This window comes from Brachyistius frenatus, unplaced genomic scaffold (assembly GCF_029030835.1).
Source record: "Brachyistius frenatus isolate BFR_SWC_R1_liver_20210118 unplaced genomic scaffold, ASM2903083v1 Contig_556, whole genome shotgun sequence".
NCBI classification, from domain to species: Eukaryota; Metazoa; Chordata; class Actinopteri; family Embiotocidae; genus Brachyistius; species Brachyistius frenatus.
The window spans coordinates 1-15,000 of record NW_027211155.1 but is presented as its reverse complement, the minus strand read 5'-3'; the positions used below and the strand labels follow the sequence as shown (position 1 = coordinate 15,000).

The 15,000-nt window shown below is 42.4% G+C and overlaps 1 protein-coding gene across 1 annotated transcript in view; it reads right to left on the bottom strand.

The window, feature by feature from the left end:
* The window catches only part of helz2b (helicase with zinc finger 2b), a gene marked incomplete at its 5' end in the record, with an annotated part of 12,110 nt that extends 749 nt beyond the window's left edge, over positions 1 to 11,361 (bottom strand). The window contains 13 exons of the mRNA XM_069688294.1: positions 1,476 to 1,685; positions 2,070 to 2,216; positions 2,861 to 3,053; positions 3,382 to 3,513; positions 3,588 to 3,732; positions 3,815 to 3,970; positions 4,053 to 4,175; positions 4,289 to 4,374; positions 4,503 to 7,872; positions 8,250 to 8,325; positions 9,040 to 9,838; positions 9,935 to 10,561; positions 10,926 to 11,361. Coding sequence (XP_069544395.1) covers positions 1,476 to 1,685; positions 2,070 to 2,216; positions 2,861 to 3,053; positions 3,382 to 3,513; positions 3,588 to 3,732; positions 3,815 to 3,970; positions 4,053 to 4,175; positions 4,289 to 4,374; positions 4,503 to 7,872; positions 8,250 to 8,325; positions 9,040 to 9,838; positions 9,935 to 10,561; positions 10,926 to 11,361 — 6,500 coding nt within the window. The remainder of the gene's footprint in view (positions 1 to 1,475; positions 1,686 to 2,069; positions 2,217 to 2,860; positions 3,054 to 3,381; positions 3,514 to 3,587; positions 3,733 to 3,814; positions 3,971 to 4,052; positions 4,176 to 4,288; positions 4,375 to 4,502; positions 7,873 to 8,249; positions 8,326 to 9,039; positions 9,839 to 9,934; positions 10,562 to 10,925) is intronic.
* Between the last annotated feature and the right edge of the window lie 3,639 nt (positions 11,362 to 15,000).

Genomic DNA, 15,000 nt, shown 5'->3' with positions numbered 1-15,000 from the left:
CTATCTGTGCATATTAATGTGATACTGAGGGTTAGTACTATCTGTGCATATTAATGTGATACTGTAGGTTAGTACTATCTGTGCATATTAATGTGATACTGAGGGTTAGTACTATCTGTGTATATTAATGTGATACTGAGGGTTAGTACTATCTGTGTTTTTTAATGTGATACTGAGGGTTAGTACTATCTGTGCATATTAATGTGATACTGAGGGTTAGTACTATCTGTGCATATTAATGTGATACTGTGGGTTAGTACTATCTGTGTATATTAATGTGATACTGAGGGTTAGTACTATCTGTGCTTTTTAATGTGATACTGAGGGTTAGTACTATCTGTGCATATTAATGTGATACTGAGGGTTAGTACTATCTGTGCATATTAATGTGATACTGTGGGTTAGTACTATCTGTGCATATTAATGTGATACTGAGGGTTAGTACTATCTGTGTTTTTTAATGTGATACTGAGGGTTAGTACTATCTGTGTTTTTTAATGTGATACTGAGGGTTAGTACTATCTGTGCATATTAATGTGATACTGAGGGTTAGTTCTATCTGTGCATATTAATGTGATACTGAGGGTGTGTTTTTTAATGTGATACTGAGGGTTAGTACTATCTGTGTTTTTTAATGTGATACTGAGGGTTAGTACTATCTGTGCATATTAATGTGATACTGTGTGTTAGTACTATCTGTGCATATTAAGGTAATACTGAGGGTTAGTACTATCTGTGTATATTAATGTGATACTGAGGGTTAGTACTATCTGTGTTTTTTAATGTGATACTGAGGGTTAGTACTATCTGTGTTTTTTAATGTGATACTGAGGGTTAGTACTATCTGTGCATATTAATGTGATACTGTGTGTTAGTACTATCTGTGCATATTAAGGTAATACTGAGGGTTAGTACTATCTGTGTATATTAATGTGATACTGAGGGTTAGTACTATCTGTGCTTTTTAATGTGATACTGAGGGTTAGTACTATCTGTGCATATTAATGTGATACTGAGGGTTAGTACTATCTGTGCATATTAATGTGATACTGTGGGTTAGTACTATCTGTGCATATTAATGTGATACTGAGGGTTAGTACTATCTGTGTTTTTTAATGTGATACTGAGGGTTAGTACTATCTGTGTTTTTTAATGTGATACTGAGGGTTAGTACTATCTGTGCATATTAATGTGATACTGAGGGTTAGTACTACCTGTGCATATTAATGTGATACTGAGGGTTAGTACTATCTGTGCATATTAATGTGATACTGAGGGTTAGTACTATCTGTGTTTTTTAATGTGATACTGAGGGTTAGTACTATCTGTGTTTTTTAATGTGATACTGAGGGTTAGTACTGTCTGTGCATATTAATGTGATACTGTGTGTTAGTACTATCTGTGCATATTAAGGTAATACTGAGGGTTAGTACTATCTGTGTTTTTTAATGTGATACTGAGTGTTGGTCCGTTACCACTCTGTCTCTCTCCTCCTGGTTGGCCTTTGAGTTCTCGTTGCCCTTGTTGGTGCTGACAACCAGACTGACGGTTTTTCCTTTGACGTTCCCAAAGACGATGGACACCGTCCTTCCGTCCACACGCAGGACGCTGGCAGGCTGCTGGACACCAGTCTCCAGCTTTCCATCGTAAAATTCGTTCGATGGGAACTCACAGATGTCCTCATGCTGTGAAGGACATGATTAATAAAATGTAAATAAACACGTGGTAGGTCGATACAGATCAGAAGACCCCTTGAACATTCTTCTTATCATTTTTATATCATAATGTTAACGATGACATCATCTCAGTGAGATGCAGACGGAGTGAGGAACGTCCCCGACTGGCTCTCAGTGTTTGACTGACAGCACCATGGAGTCTATCCACACCTGAGAACTCCTCCATGGCCCTGTTTCTAACAGCTGATCAATACCTCTGATCTGAAAAGTTTTTTTTAAGAATATTTTGTGTTTTGAAATGAGTCTAAACTTTCTGAGCATTTCAGTTTCCATGGAAACCTGACACGTACTTCTTATTGTACATATGACACAGCAGCACACGCGTGTTCTCACCATCCTGTACTGCGTCTCCAGCATCACGGCGCGGCTCTCGTGCATGGTGTAGTAGCGCTCAAACAGGGACTTGGCCATCCCAAGCTTCTTCACACGCTCGTTCCTCACGATGGGTCGCAGCTGTTTGTGGTCGCCAATCAAAACGATCTGAAAGACATATTAAAGAGATTAATAAATCATAAGAGACGATCAAGAGATGATCAATAAATGAGCTTCACAAGGCAGCGATGCAGAGCTCCAAACTCTGGTGGTCGTCTTCATGAAGGCTTTTATCTCACTGAAGGATCCTTTAAGATCCCCAAAGTTACTGAGACCAACGTCAAGTGAAGAACTGAGAACCCTTAAAACCTTAGAGTCCAGTTAGAAGGTGTGTCACAGCTGACTTCAATCAGCCAATCAGATCATCTCTCCTCCTTTAAAGCCTCTGTGCTGCAGCGTGTTGTCAGTTGGTAATGAGTGAAGAAGGAGCTGGCCGACATCATCCAGACTTTAACCAGGAGGAACCTGACCGACTGGTCTGGAGGTTCAGGCTCTGATCTCTGAATTCATGGTTCTACAGTTGCCCTCCACACAAGTAAATTATTCACACTTAAAGCTCCCGATGCAACTCATTTATTAACAACACTGATGAAGAGCAAGGTGCTCCAAACATCACCGATGTTGTGTTAATAAATAGACTGATGTTAGTAAATAGACTGTTGTTGTTCGTAAATAAGGTGGTGTTGTTAGTCAATAATATGGTGTTGTTGGTAAATAAGCTGCACCGGGAGCTGACTTGAAGAAGAGCATACCTTCTCAGGTTTGTTGCAGACCAGTGGGATCATGGCCTGAGGTTCAGTGGCCATCGCACATTCATCAATGAGGATCTGACGAGCGCTGACGGTCTTGGTGAGACTCGGAGTGGAAGCCTGAGTACATGTGCACAGAATGATGTCATGCTGCCGAAGCTCAAACTCCCGAGCATCTCTCAGAAGTTTCTTGTATCTGAGAGGAGAAACAATGCATGTAGTTAGAATAAAGTTCTTCAAACATCCGTCCAGCCTGCAGATAAATCCAGAGAATAATCAGAATGACAACATGTGAAGTTTGACTAACTACAGTCTGATGCTGCTTAAATAGTTTGATAAACACTTTCCAACATTTATCAAAAATATATATACATATTATGTTAATATTAAAAATCCTGTTTAAAGAGGTGAAAGCAGGAACACCAAGCTGGAATCTTCCTTTTTTTTTTTTTTACTGACAAACAGATCTTTTGAACATTTTCATTTTAAAAACTGAAAGAGACATGTAGTTCATGTGAACTTACATTTTGACCTCCGAAGCCATCAGCTGTGGTCCTTTCTTCTCTTGGGCCAGTTTGATGCGTTCGTCAAAAGCTTTGATTGGTTCCGAGAAGATGTTGTGGTCCTGTCGCATGCGGTGATGCAGAGTGATGCTCCTGAATGTGAAATACGACAGCGTTAGTTCATCATGAAGGAGATGTTTCAGAGTCTCGGAGGGCGAACTCGGTACCTGAGCTCCTGTTTGGAACGGTCCTGGCGAAGCGTCCTCTGGGAGAACTGTAGCGTAGGGTCTGGAAATGGGTAGTCCAGCATCTCCACCTGCTGGCTGTAGACCCGGAGGGGCCGGAGGCGGTCCTTAAACCTCATCAGGTACTCTGTGTTACAACAGACACACAGAGAACAACATGAGTACCACACAGAGGGGTCAGAGGTCAGCAGACACAAACAGTCACTCACCTGCTACAACATCCACAGACTTGTTGGACGGGCCGCAGTACAGAATCACCTGTTGCTTGTTCTTGTCCTTTGGGTCGGAAACCTTCCTTAAGTTCTGAGAGTTCTGCTGAAAGAAGCGGAACACGATGTGAACGCCCACAACAGTCTTTCCGGTTCCTGAGAGAGAAACGGAGAAACAGGATTAAAGTCTCTGCAGAGAATCTGCAGCATCGAGATGCAGCTGAGGTTCTGGTCCTACCAGGCGGGCCCTGGATCAGTGTGAAGGTGCTATGGAGAGCTTTATCCACAGCACGGTGCTGACTTGGGTTGAGGTTCGGGAGTCCGTCCAGCTCCCCCCTCACACCACGCCACTCTGCTTGTACTGCAAGCACAAGAAGACAAATGAGCATCTGTTGGTAGGTCTGTGTTCAGTCTCGGAGAATATTTGCTGGTGGATGAGTGTTGCTGGTGGATGAGTGTTGCTGGTGAACGTACCCTCTCTGGGAATCCTTTGGCCCAGCGCGACGCTCTGGACCAGTTCACAGGCGGATGTGATGTTGACCACCGCGCTCTCCTTCCGGCTACGAAATAAATGAGTGAAAGAAAGTGTCAGCAACTGAATCTGTCTGTAAAGTGTCTGTCAGTGCAGGAGGATGTGAGCTTAAGAGATCACATAAACGACCTTTGAACTTACGACCTTTGAACTTACATGTTGGGCAGCAGCTTAGGGATGATTTCCACCGTGAAACGAGTGTTCCTCTGAAACACGCACTCAGGAATCGTCTCCATTGCCAGGTGCCTTACAAAGAAGTTCACTTGATGTCCGTTCTGGTCACGTGGTTGTGCCGTGGTGGTGACGCAATGGGCCACCCAGGTGAACATAGGCGGGTCCACCGCGGTCGAATGTTCCAGGGTCGGACTCAGCTTCAGACCTCGTCTCCGGATACACAGGAAACACTTTGCCAGGTCACATTCGATGGCCCATCGCTCGGTCCACTCCACCGGGAGGAAGAAGCTTCCTGTCAGCATTCCTTCCTGCACCTGACTGAACGCCACCACCAGGTTCTCAATGATGATGCCGTCGCTCTCGTCCACTGCGGTGGCGGCTGACTCCATGTCACACAGCGGTTTCCAGATGCGAATGTACTCCTGCGTGTCGCTGTACTGGATCCTGGTTGGGTCGTCTGCAGACGTGGAGAAGCAGGTGATGGGGCTGTGGACGTGCTCCACGCAGATCTCAAACTTTGGTTTGATGTGCAGCAGCTGCACGGCGGGCACGTGGTACCCTCTCCTCACCTCCGAGGTCATCTGCATGTGGAGGGTGTCCCCGGGCTGCAGAGGGTGCTGGATGTCCACCCAGTGCTTGCTCTGCTCCTCAGAGGACTCGGTCGGACCGACAGGAACCGCGGGCGACTCCGGAGCAGCGGTCGGTCTCTCCAGCTGCTTCGGTTTGGCCTCCAGGATGAGAGACTTTGCATTGTCCAGCTTGTCTCCGTCGATGGCCTCGACAATCGCCCTCCACGTGGTCAGAGGGATCTCGGAGAAGGGACCCCGGTTGGACATCAGCTTCAGCTGCTGGTGGATCTGCATGGCGTCTGCTGCGTAAATTCTCCTCCTCCACCTCAGACAGATGCTGCGATGCTCTTTATCATAAACTGGCTGGTCCTCGAGCTGTAAGTCTTTGTACATGACGGACAGACTCACAGGGAATATGTTCTTGTTGAAAGGGAAGGACACAGAGAACCCATCTCCTTCGGGCTCCACGCCAACAACGAAGGCCAGCTTGGAAGCGCTCTGTTTCTTCACGCTCACTGCGTAGGACATCTGCTCGGCCTTCTGCTCGTACTCCCTGGTTCTCTTGAAGGTTTGTTCAAACTGACTGCACAGCGTGGAGATGTCTGTCCGAGAGTAGTGGACGCTCCCGTCCCGGATGACGGCGTGGAGGAGTCTCTGCAGGATGATGTCCATGTAGCGCCGGATGGGGGAAGAGGCGTACGTGTAGGACGGCAGGTTCAGAGAGTAGTGACCCACTTCTGCTTTGTGGCCAGACTTGGAACGGGTGACGTAAGCTTTACTGTAGCAGCGTCTGAACTGCTCCATGACAGGCTGCAGCAGAGGGTGGAGGTCGTCTGCAGCAACGAGGTCCACCATTTTGTCCGTGTCTCCCGCTCTGGCAGCGGACTGGATGTCTCGCCACACTTCGGTGAGGACGCGGAAGGTTTCACAGCTCGGGCTTTGGTTGTCGTGGTGAAATCTGTGGCGCAGATAAAACGAGAGAGGGATGAGGTCCCCGCAATTCTCCTGGAACTCCTGCAGCCTCTCAGGTGGGGCCTGACAGCGCAGCGGCGTGTGGTAACGGGTCTTTGGGGAGTCGATCAGAGTCTCAGATGCATGTTTGTTAAATAAGATGCTCAGCTCTTCGATCATCAGGTGAGCTTTACGTTTCCCCGCCACCCTGTCGTCGTCTGGCTGAGCGTACGCCCAGTCCACCAGCCGGGCCTTCCGCTGAGCTTTAGCAAAACAGTAAGCGGCGGTGACGCAGTCTGGCACCGACTCGAACCTGCGTCCCTGCTGGTACCTGTCGGAGATGAAGACTTCTGCCTCCTCATACGTCAGCTGCCAGTCGGAGGTGATGAGAGACAGCTGGAAGGTTGGCGCTTCGACCACCCGCTGTGTGTCCTTGTCCACGGTGAACATCAGAGACACCACCCTGCGCTCGGCTCCCGCCCGCAGACTGAAGTGTCCCGTGCTCAGGTCCTGGGGGAACATGTGGACCGGCCTGTGTCTCCCAGGGTAGAACGAGGACCCACGTTGTTTGGCCTTACGATCTAATTCCCCGTCTGGACTCACAAAACTAGCCACGTCGGCGATATGGACTCCGAGCTCGTAGCGGTTTCCGTCCTCCCGGACGCTGATGGCGTCATCCAGGTCTTCTGCTCCGTTTGGATCCACAGTGAACGTGATGACGTCACGCAGGTCCAGTCTGAGCGCTTCGTCTTCGTCTTCATCGGTTAAGGATGCGGCTTTGTCTGATCTGCGTGTGTTGTGTGTAACTTTGAACTCTTCGTTCAGGATCTGGAGTCCGCTCATCAGACTCGCTGCGACCGGGAGGACACGCAGCACGTAGCCCAGCGGGTAGAAACAGGTCTCCTTCCAGGAGATCACCTGCACCATGAACACGTAGTTCAGCCTCAGGTTCTCCTTGAGGCGCTCCTCACCTTCAAACTCCCACCGTCCCTCCACCTGCCTCCATATGGGCAGGAAGTGGCGCCTCCGCTTGTGGATCAGGATGCGTATTTTGGGCTCAGTTCTTGTCAGCGGTATCATCGTCCTTTTGATGAATTTACTGTTACAGTTCGGCCTCCTCGGCTTGCTATGATCTTCGTCCTCCAGCTGACACACCAGAACCCGGGCCGACTCTTCTTTCCTGGTGATGTTGACCACCCGGGCTGTCTGGAGGACCACCTGGTCTCCGGTGAAGGCCTTCCCCAGGTTCTCCCTCCCCTTGATTGCAATGTGTCTGCTGGGGTCGTGGAAGGGAACCACGTAACCTCTCTTGTGCGACTCTCTGAACATCGTCCCCTGCTGGAAGTTGTGCGGTTGTTTTCTAAGCAGCTCTGAAACGCCCCCGTCAGCGTGGGATGCTCTGGACCGGTTCTGATTCTGGTCTTCAGACTCCTCTTCATCACAACTGTATTTCTCTTTCAGCTGTTCATATTCATCTTCGAGCTCCTGAAGGATGGCGTCGCTGGCCGTGAGTGTCTCCTTAACACGCTCCGGCCTCTGAAACCGGGTCGTTTCCAGAACATCTCTCTCGAAGAACTGTTTGGTGAAGTGTTGCGGCGCGGCGCTGCCGCTGCTGATGCAGTGGTCAATGAAGCTCTTCCAGATTCCTGAACACTTCCCAAAGCAGCAGAGAGCAGCAGCGTCTCCCACCACCAGAACCTGGGACTGAGCCCGGGTCATCGCCGTGTTCAACACGCGGGCGTCGTTGAAGAGCTCCAAGCCGGCCAGGTGGGACGGGTTCAGGCTGTCGCGGGTCTGCACGGCCGTCATGACGACCGCTCGGAACTGTTTTCCTGGTGACAGACGAGGAGAATTTTCGGATATAAAATTATAGAAGCGTCTATAAAAGGAAATCAAATGGCAGATAAAAAGGTCTGAGACGGAACGGATCCTGCAGGAAGTAGAGTTACTGATCAAGACCGGCAGATCCACACGTTAACGGAACCGCCGGAACCAGAACATTAGGAACGCTTAACACATTCTGATGAAGGTGATTGATCGTCCTGCTCCGTGTGCAGCACCGTGCTGCGTTCAGGGACACTCTCTCCCTCGTAGCATTACAACATTTGAACAGTAAGACAGTTGTTCAGGTCAGCTTCACTTTATGTCTGACATAATAATAATATAATAATAATAATAATCCTGCAGCAGGTCTCAATAAGAAAATTACCCTGAACGTTGGCCAGGTTCTCCACGTGGACTCGGCTGAAGCTTTTCTTAGAGAGAGCTGCTCGGATCCGTCGCACCTGAAACATGAATCAGAATCCTGTTATTAAAAAGTTTAGTTTGAGGTTGGTTAGAGGTTAGTTGTTAGAGGTTAGTTAGAGTTTAGTTCGAGGTTGGTTAGAGTTTGGTTAGAGGTTAGTTGTTAGAGGTTAGTTAGAGCTTAGTTTGAGGTTGGTTAGCGGTTAGTTAGAGGTTGGTTAGAAGTTAGTCATTAGAGGTTAGTTGTTAGAGGTTAGTTTGAAGTTGGTTAGTAGTCATTACAGGTTAGTTAGAGGTTAGCGGTTAGTTAGCGGTTAGAGGTTTGTTGGAGGTTAGAGGTTAGTTGGAGGTTAGTTGGAGGTTAGAGGTTAGTTGGAGGTTAGTTAGATGTTAGATGTTAGATGTTCATTAGAGGTTAGAGGTTCGTTAGAGGTTAGAGATTAGTTAGAGGTTCATTAGAGGTTAGACCTTAAAGGTTAGTTAGAGGTTAGTCATTAGATGTACGTTAGAGGTTTGTTAGAGGTTTGTTAGTGATTAGTTAGAGGTTAGTTGTTAGAGGTTAGTTATAGGTTAGAGGTTAGTGGTTTATTAGAGGTTAGAGGTTCATTGGAGGTTAGAGGTAAGTTAGAGGTCTGTTAGAGGTTAGTTAGAGGTTAAAGGTTTGTTAGCGGTTAGAAGTTACAGGTTCATTAGAGGTTAGAGGTTAGTTAGGGATTAGTTGTTAGAGGTTAGTTAGAGGTAAGCTAGAGGTTTACCTGAACCCCCTCCGACAGAACACACACTGATGTCTGGTCCTTCAGTCCCCACGTTGGCGGCCATCGTTCAAGGACGTCTTTCACTGCTTCGATCACTGCGTCCACTTCCTGTCTGTTGTACCAGGACATGGACGCCTTGTCCAGGAGACACTCTCCTCTGACGTGGGTAAACTTGAGGGCGTGGCCGTCTGCAGGAGCTGGAATATTTCCCGAAGCTTTGATGACATCGTTCTTCCCAACGTAGAAGTTGGTGGAGACAAAGTGTACGATCTCGGCGGTGGAGCGGTAGTTTTCACTGAAGATGATGCGGCTGCTGAGGGCTGCTTCACACCGCTGGCCCTGGTATAAGTGGAACAGGCGGGTGAGGAGAGTGTGATGTGAGCGCTGGTCGTCCTCCACGGAGAAAAGCTTTGGACCCATCTGCATGTGATCTCCAGCCAGAACCAGCCGGGTGTTTGGACCGCCGAGACCAAGCGCCATCAGAGCTTCACACTCGAGCATCTGGGAGGCTTCGTCGATGAGGATGTGGCTGAAGAATCCTTCGGCCAGCTGCAGCTCTTGAACGTGTCGGGCCATCATTGTGGTCGTTATGACGACGTTGTGGCGATCCAACGCAACTTTGGTCGGTGGGAGAAAAGATGTTCCATCTTCAGACCGGAAACAGTATTTGAGAGTGACCTTGTCTGTGGCAGAAACGGCGGTTCCGTGTTTGTTGGCTTTGATCCGAAGAGGCTTCAGTGAATCGTTGTCACCGCTGATGAAGGGATGAAAGTGATCTCTGACGTACAGATCTGCAGAACTGACAGGGAACACCTCGTTCATGAAACAGACTGAGAATGAACGAGTGAATGTTTACCTGTTGGTTCAGACTGACGATGAATGAGTGAATATTTACCTGTTGGTGTGCGTGCAGATCAGAACCTTGTTGTGCGGCTGCCTAATCAGCTCTCTGGCTGCTGTAGCCAACGTCAACGTCTTCCCGGTTCCAAACGGGCCGTAGATGAGGAGCGGAGCCACAAACTGTTGGGCGCCGGACCTCCCAGTGATGAAGTGGACTGCCGACTGCTGCTTGGTGTTCAGCTTCTCATAGAGAACATCACTGATGGGAACCGCACAGTTGTGCAGGTCCGGTAGAACTCTACGTGTGTCAGGCAGCAGGTCCACGGCCTTGTGCAGGGTGCAGAAGCTGTGGCGGTCCAGCTGGAACTGGACCTCCATCCGGTACAACCCGTCGGCTCTGAGTGACAGGTCAGAGCAGCACTGTTTGGACAGCAGCAGGAACATCTGGTTCTCGGTGGTTCTCAGCATGCTGGCTTCATACACCTTCAGACCGCTGGACGGGGAAGGAGCGATCAGGCCACAGTGGACGCTCCGCTTCAAAACCTGTCCCTCAGGACTGTCCACTGTCAGAGGACAACGAGTCGGGACGACACAGAAGAGATGTCCCCGAGGAGACACGTCCATCCCAGACTGAGGACTGGACAGAATGTCCCGTGTAGAAACTTCTCCACAAACATTTAGTCTGAAAGAAAACCAGCAGAGACAGAAGTTTGTAGAGATTCAAAACACAGTAGAACAACATCAGAAAGTGTTCCTGAACACAGCACGCTGATGCACACACAGCAGAACAACATCACAGTGTTCCTGAACACAGCACGCTGATGCACACACAGCAGAACAACATCAGAGAGTGTTCCTGAACACAGCACAGTGATGTACACACAGCAGAACAACATCAGAGAATGTTCCTGAACGCAGCACGGTGATGCACACACAGCAGGAGGAAGCACATAACTTCCTCATGAAGCTTGTTGATCCTGCTCTGATTGATCATCGTGCTGCGTTCAGGAACTCTGTGAACCTTCCCACCACCTTGGTTCCGTTACCTTGACACCAGCCGGTCCTCTGCCTGCTCCTCGTCATAAAGGAACCGGTGCATCCGTTCCCGGTAGTTGTCCTTGTTCAGAGGTTTGTGGTCGCTACTGGAGGATGTAAACAGGAAGTTGATCTGTGGAGGTTTGTAGTTGTTCAGCAGCTGCTCCTCCTCCTCCGTCCTGGACGAACACGGGATGATGACCCGGTTCCCTCGGTGCCAGCGCTCTGCGGGCTGAAAGGTGGTTCCGTGGTTCACAGTTGGCTCTGACGGGTCGTCACATGACAGCTGGCCCACTCTGACCTGGAGTTTCTTCAGGAGAACCGGTCTTATGTCAAAGTCCATTACTAACCACTGCTGGTACCGGCCCGGGTGGATGGAGATGAAGGACAGGGGGATGGTGTAGGTGGTGTCCTCAGTGAGGAAGCGCTCCCCGGGGGAGTCATGTTCTATTTATCATGTTCTATTTATCATTTAGACATGTTCTATTTATCATGTTCTATTTATCATTAAGACATGTTCTATTTATCATGTTCTATATTTAAGACATGTTCTATTTATCATTAAGACATGTTATATTTATCATGTTCTATTTATCATTTAAGACATGTTCTATTTATCATGTTCTATTTATCATTAAGACATGTTCTATTTATCATGTTCTATTTATCATTAATTTATATGTTATATTTATCATGTTCTATTTATCATTTATCATGTTCTATTTATCATTTCTATTTATATTTATCATGTTCTATTTATCATGTTCTATTTATCATTAAGACATGTTCTATTTATCATGTTCTATTTATCATTTAGACATGTTCTATTTATCATATTCTATATTATCATGTTCTATTTATCATGTTCTATTTATCATTAATGTTCTATTTATCATGTTCTATTTATCATCATGTTCTATTTATCATTTAGACATGTTCTATTTATATGTTATCTATCTATTTATCATTAAGACATGTTCTATTTATCATGTTCTATTTATCATGTTCTATTTATATTAAGACATGTTATATTTATCATGTTCTATTTATCATTATATTTATCATGTTATATTTATCATGTTATATTTATCATGTTATATTTATCATGTTATATTTATCATTAAGACATGTTATATTTACCATGTTATATCTATCATTAAGAGATCTTATATTTATCATTAAGACATGTTATATTTATCATTAAGACATTTATCATGTTCTATTTATCATTTATCATGTTCTATTTATCATGTTCTATTTATCATTAAGACAGTTCTACATGTTCTATTTATCATGTTCTATTTATCATTATTTATCATTATATTTATCATGTTCTATTTTATCATTAAGACATGTTATATTTATCATGTTCTATCATTATTTATCATTAAGACATGTATCATGTTCTATTTATCATGTTCTATTTATCATTTAGACATGTTCTATTTATCATGTTCTATTTCATGTTCTATTTATCATGTTCTATTTATCATGTTCTATTTATCATGTTCTATTTATCATTAAGACATGTTCTATTTATCATGTTCTATTTATCATTAAGACATGTTATCATATTTATCATATCATGTTTATATTTATCATGTTCTATTTATCATTTAGACATGTTCTATTTATCATGTTCTATTTATCATTAAGACATGTTCTATTTATCATGTTCTGTTCTATTTATCATTAAGACATGTTCTATTTATCATTAAGACATGTTATATTTATCATGTTCTATCATGTTCTATCATGTTCTATTTATCATTAATTTATCATGTTCTATTTATCTATTTATCATGACATGCTATTTATCATGTTCTATTTATCATTAAGACATATCATTCTATTTATCATGTTCTATTTCATGTTCTATTTATCATTAAGAAATGTTCTATTTATCATGTTCTATTCATCATGTTCTATTTATCATTAAAACATGCTATATCTATCATGTTCTATTTATCATGTTCTATTTAGCATTTAGACATGTTCTATTTATCATGTTCTATTTATCATTAAGACATGTTCTATTTATCATGTTCTATTTATCATTAAGACATGTTCTATTTATCATGTTCTATTTATCATTAAGACATGTTCTATTTATCATGTTCTATTTATCATTAAGACGTGTTCTATTTATCATGTTCTATTCATCATGTTCTATTTATCATTAAGAAATGTTCTATTTATCATGTTCTATTTATCATTAAAACATGCTATATCTATCATGTTCTATTTATCATGTTCTATTTAGCATTTAGACATGTTCTATTTATCATGTTCTATTTATCATTAAGACATGTTCTATTTATCATGTTCTATTTATCATTAAGACATGTTCTATTTATCATTAAGACGTGTTATATTTATTATGTTCTAGTTATCATGTTCTATTTATCATTAAGACATACTATATCTATCATGCTATATCTATCATGTTCTATTTATCATGTTCTATTTAGCATTTAGACATGTTCTATTTATCATGTTCTAGTTATCATTAAGACATGTTATTTATCATGTTCTATTTATCATTAAGACATGTTCTATTTATCATTAAGACGTGTTATACTTATCATGTTCTAGTTATCATGTTCTATTTATCATGAAGAAATGTTCTATTTATCATGTTCTATTTATCATTAAGACATGTTCTATTTATCATGTTCTATTTATCATTAAGACATGTTCTATTTATCATGTTCTATTTATCATTAAGACATGTTATATTTATCATGTTCTATTCATCATGTTCTATTTATCATTAAGACATGCTATATCTATCATGCTATATCTATCATGTTCTATTTATCATGTTCTATTTATCATTTAGACATGTTATATTTATCATGTTCTATTTATCATTAAGACATGTTCTATTTATCATGTTCTATTTATCATTAAGACATGTTCTATTTATCATTAAGACGTGTTATATTTATTATGTTCTAGTTATCATGTTCTATTTATCATGTTCTATTTATCATTAAGACATGCTATATCTATCATGTTCTATTTATCATGTTTTATTTATCATTAAGACATGTTATATCTATCATGTTCTATTTATCATGTTCTATTTATCATTAAGACATGTTCTATTTATCATGTTCTATTTATCATTAAGACATGTTCTATTTATCATGTTCTATTTATCATGTTCTATTTATCATTAAGACATGTTCTATTTATCATTATGTTCTATTTATCATGTTCTATTTATCATTAAGACATGCTATATCTATCATGCTATATCTATCATGTTCTATTTATCATGTTCTATTTAGCATTTAGACATGTTCTATTTATCATGTTCTATTTATCATTAAGACATGCTATATCTATCATGCTATATCTATCATGTTCTATTTATCATGTTCTATTTATCATTTATACATGTTATATTTATCATGTTATATTTATCATTAAGACATGTTCTATTTATCATTTTCTATTTATCATTAAGACATGTTCTATTTATCATTAAGACATGTTACATTTATTATGTTCTAGTTATCATGTTCTATTTATCATTAAGACATGTTCTATTTATCATGTTCTATTTATCATTAAGACATGCTATATCTATCATGTTCTATTTATCATTAAGACACGTTCTATTTATCATGTTCTATTCATCATGTTCTATTTATCATTAAGACATGTTCTATTTATCATGTTCTATTCATCATGTTCTATTTATCATTAAGACATGCTATATCTATCATGCTATATCTATCATGTTCTATTTATCATGTTCTATTTAGCATTTAGACATGTTATATTTATCATGTTCTATTTATCATTAAGACATGTTCTATTTATCATGTTCTATTTATCATTAAGACATGTTCTATTTATCATTAAGACGTGTTACATTTATTATGTTCTAGTTATCATGTTCTATTTATCATTTAGACATGTTCTATTTATCATGTTCTATTTATCATTAAGACATGCTATATCTATCATGTTCTATTTATCGTGTTCTATTTAGCATTTAGACATGTTCTATTTATCATTCAGACATGTTCTATTTATCATGTTCTATTTATCATTAAGACATGTTCTATTTAT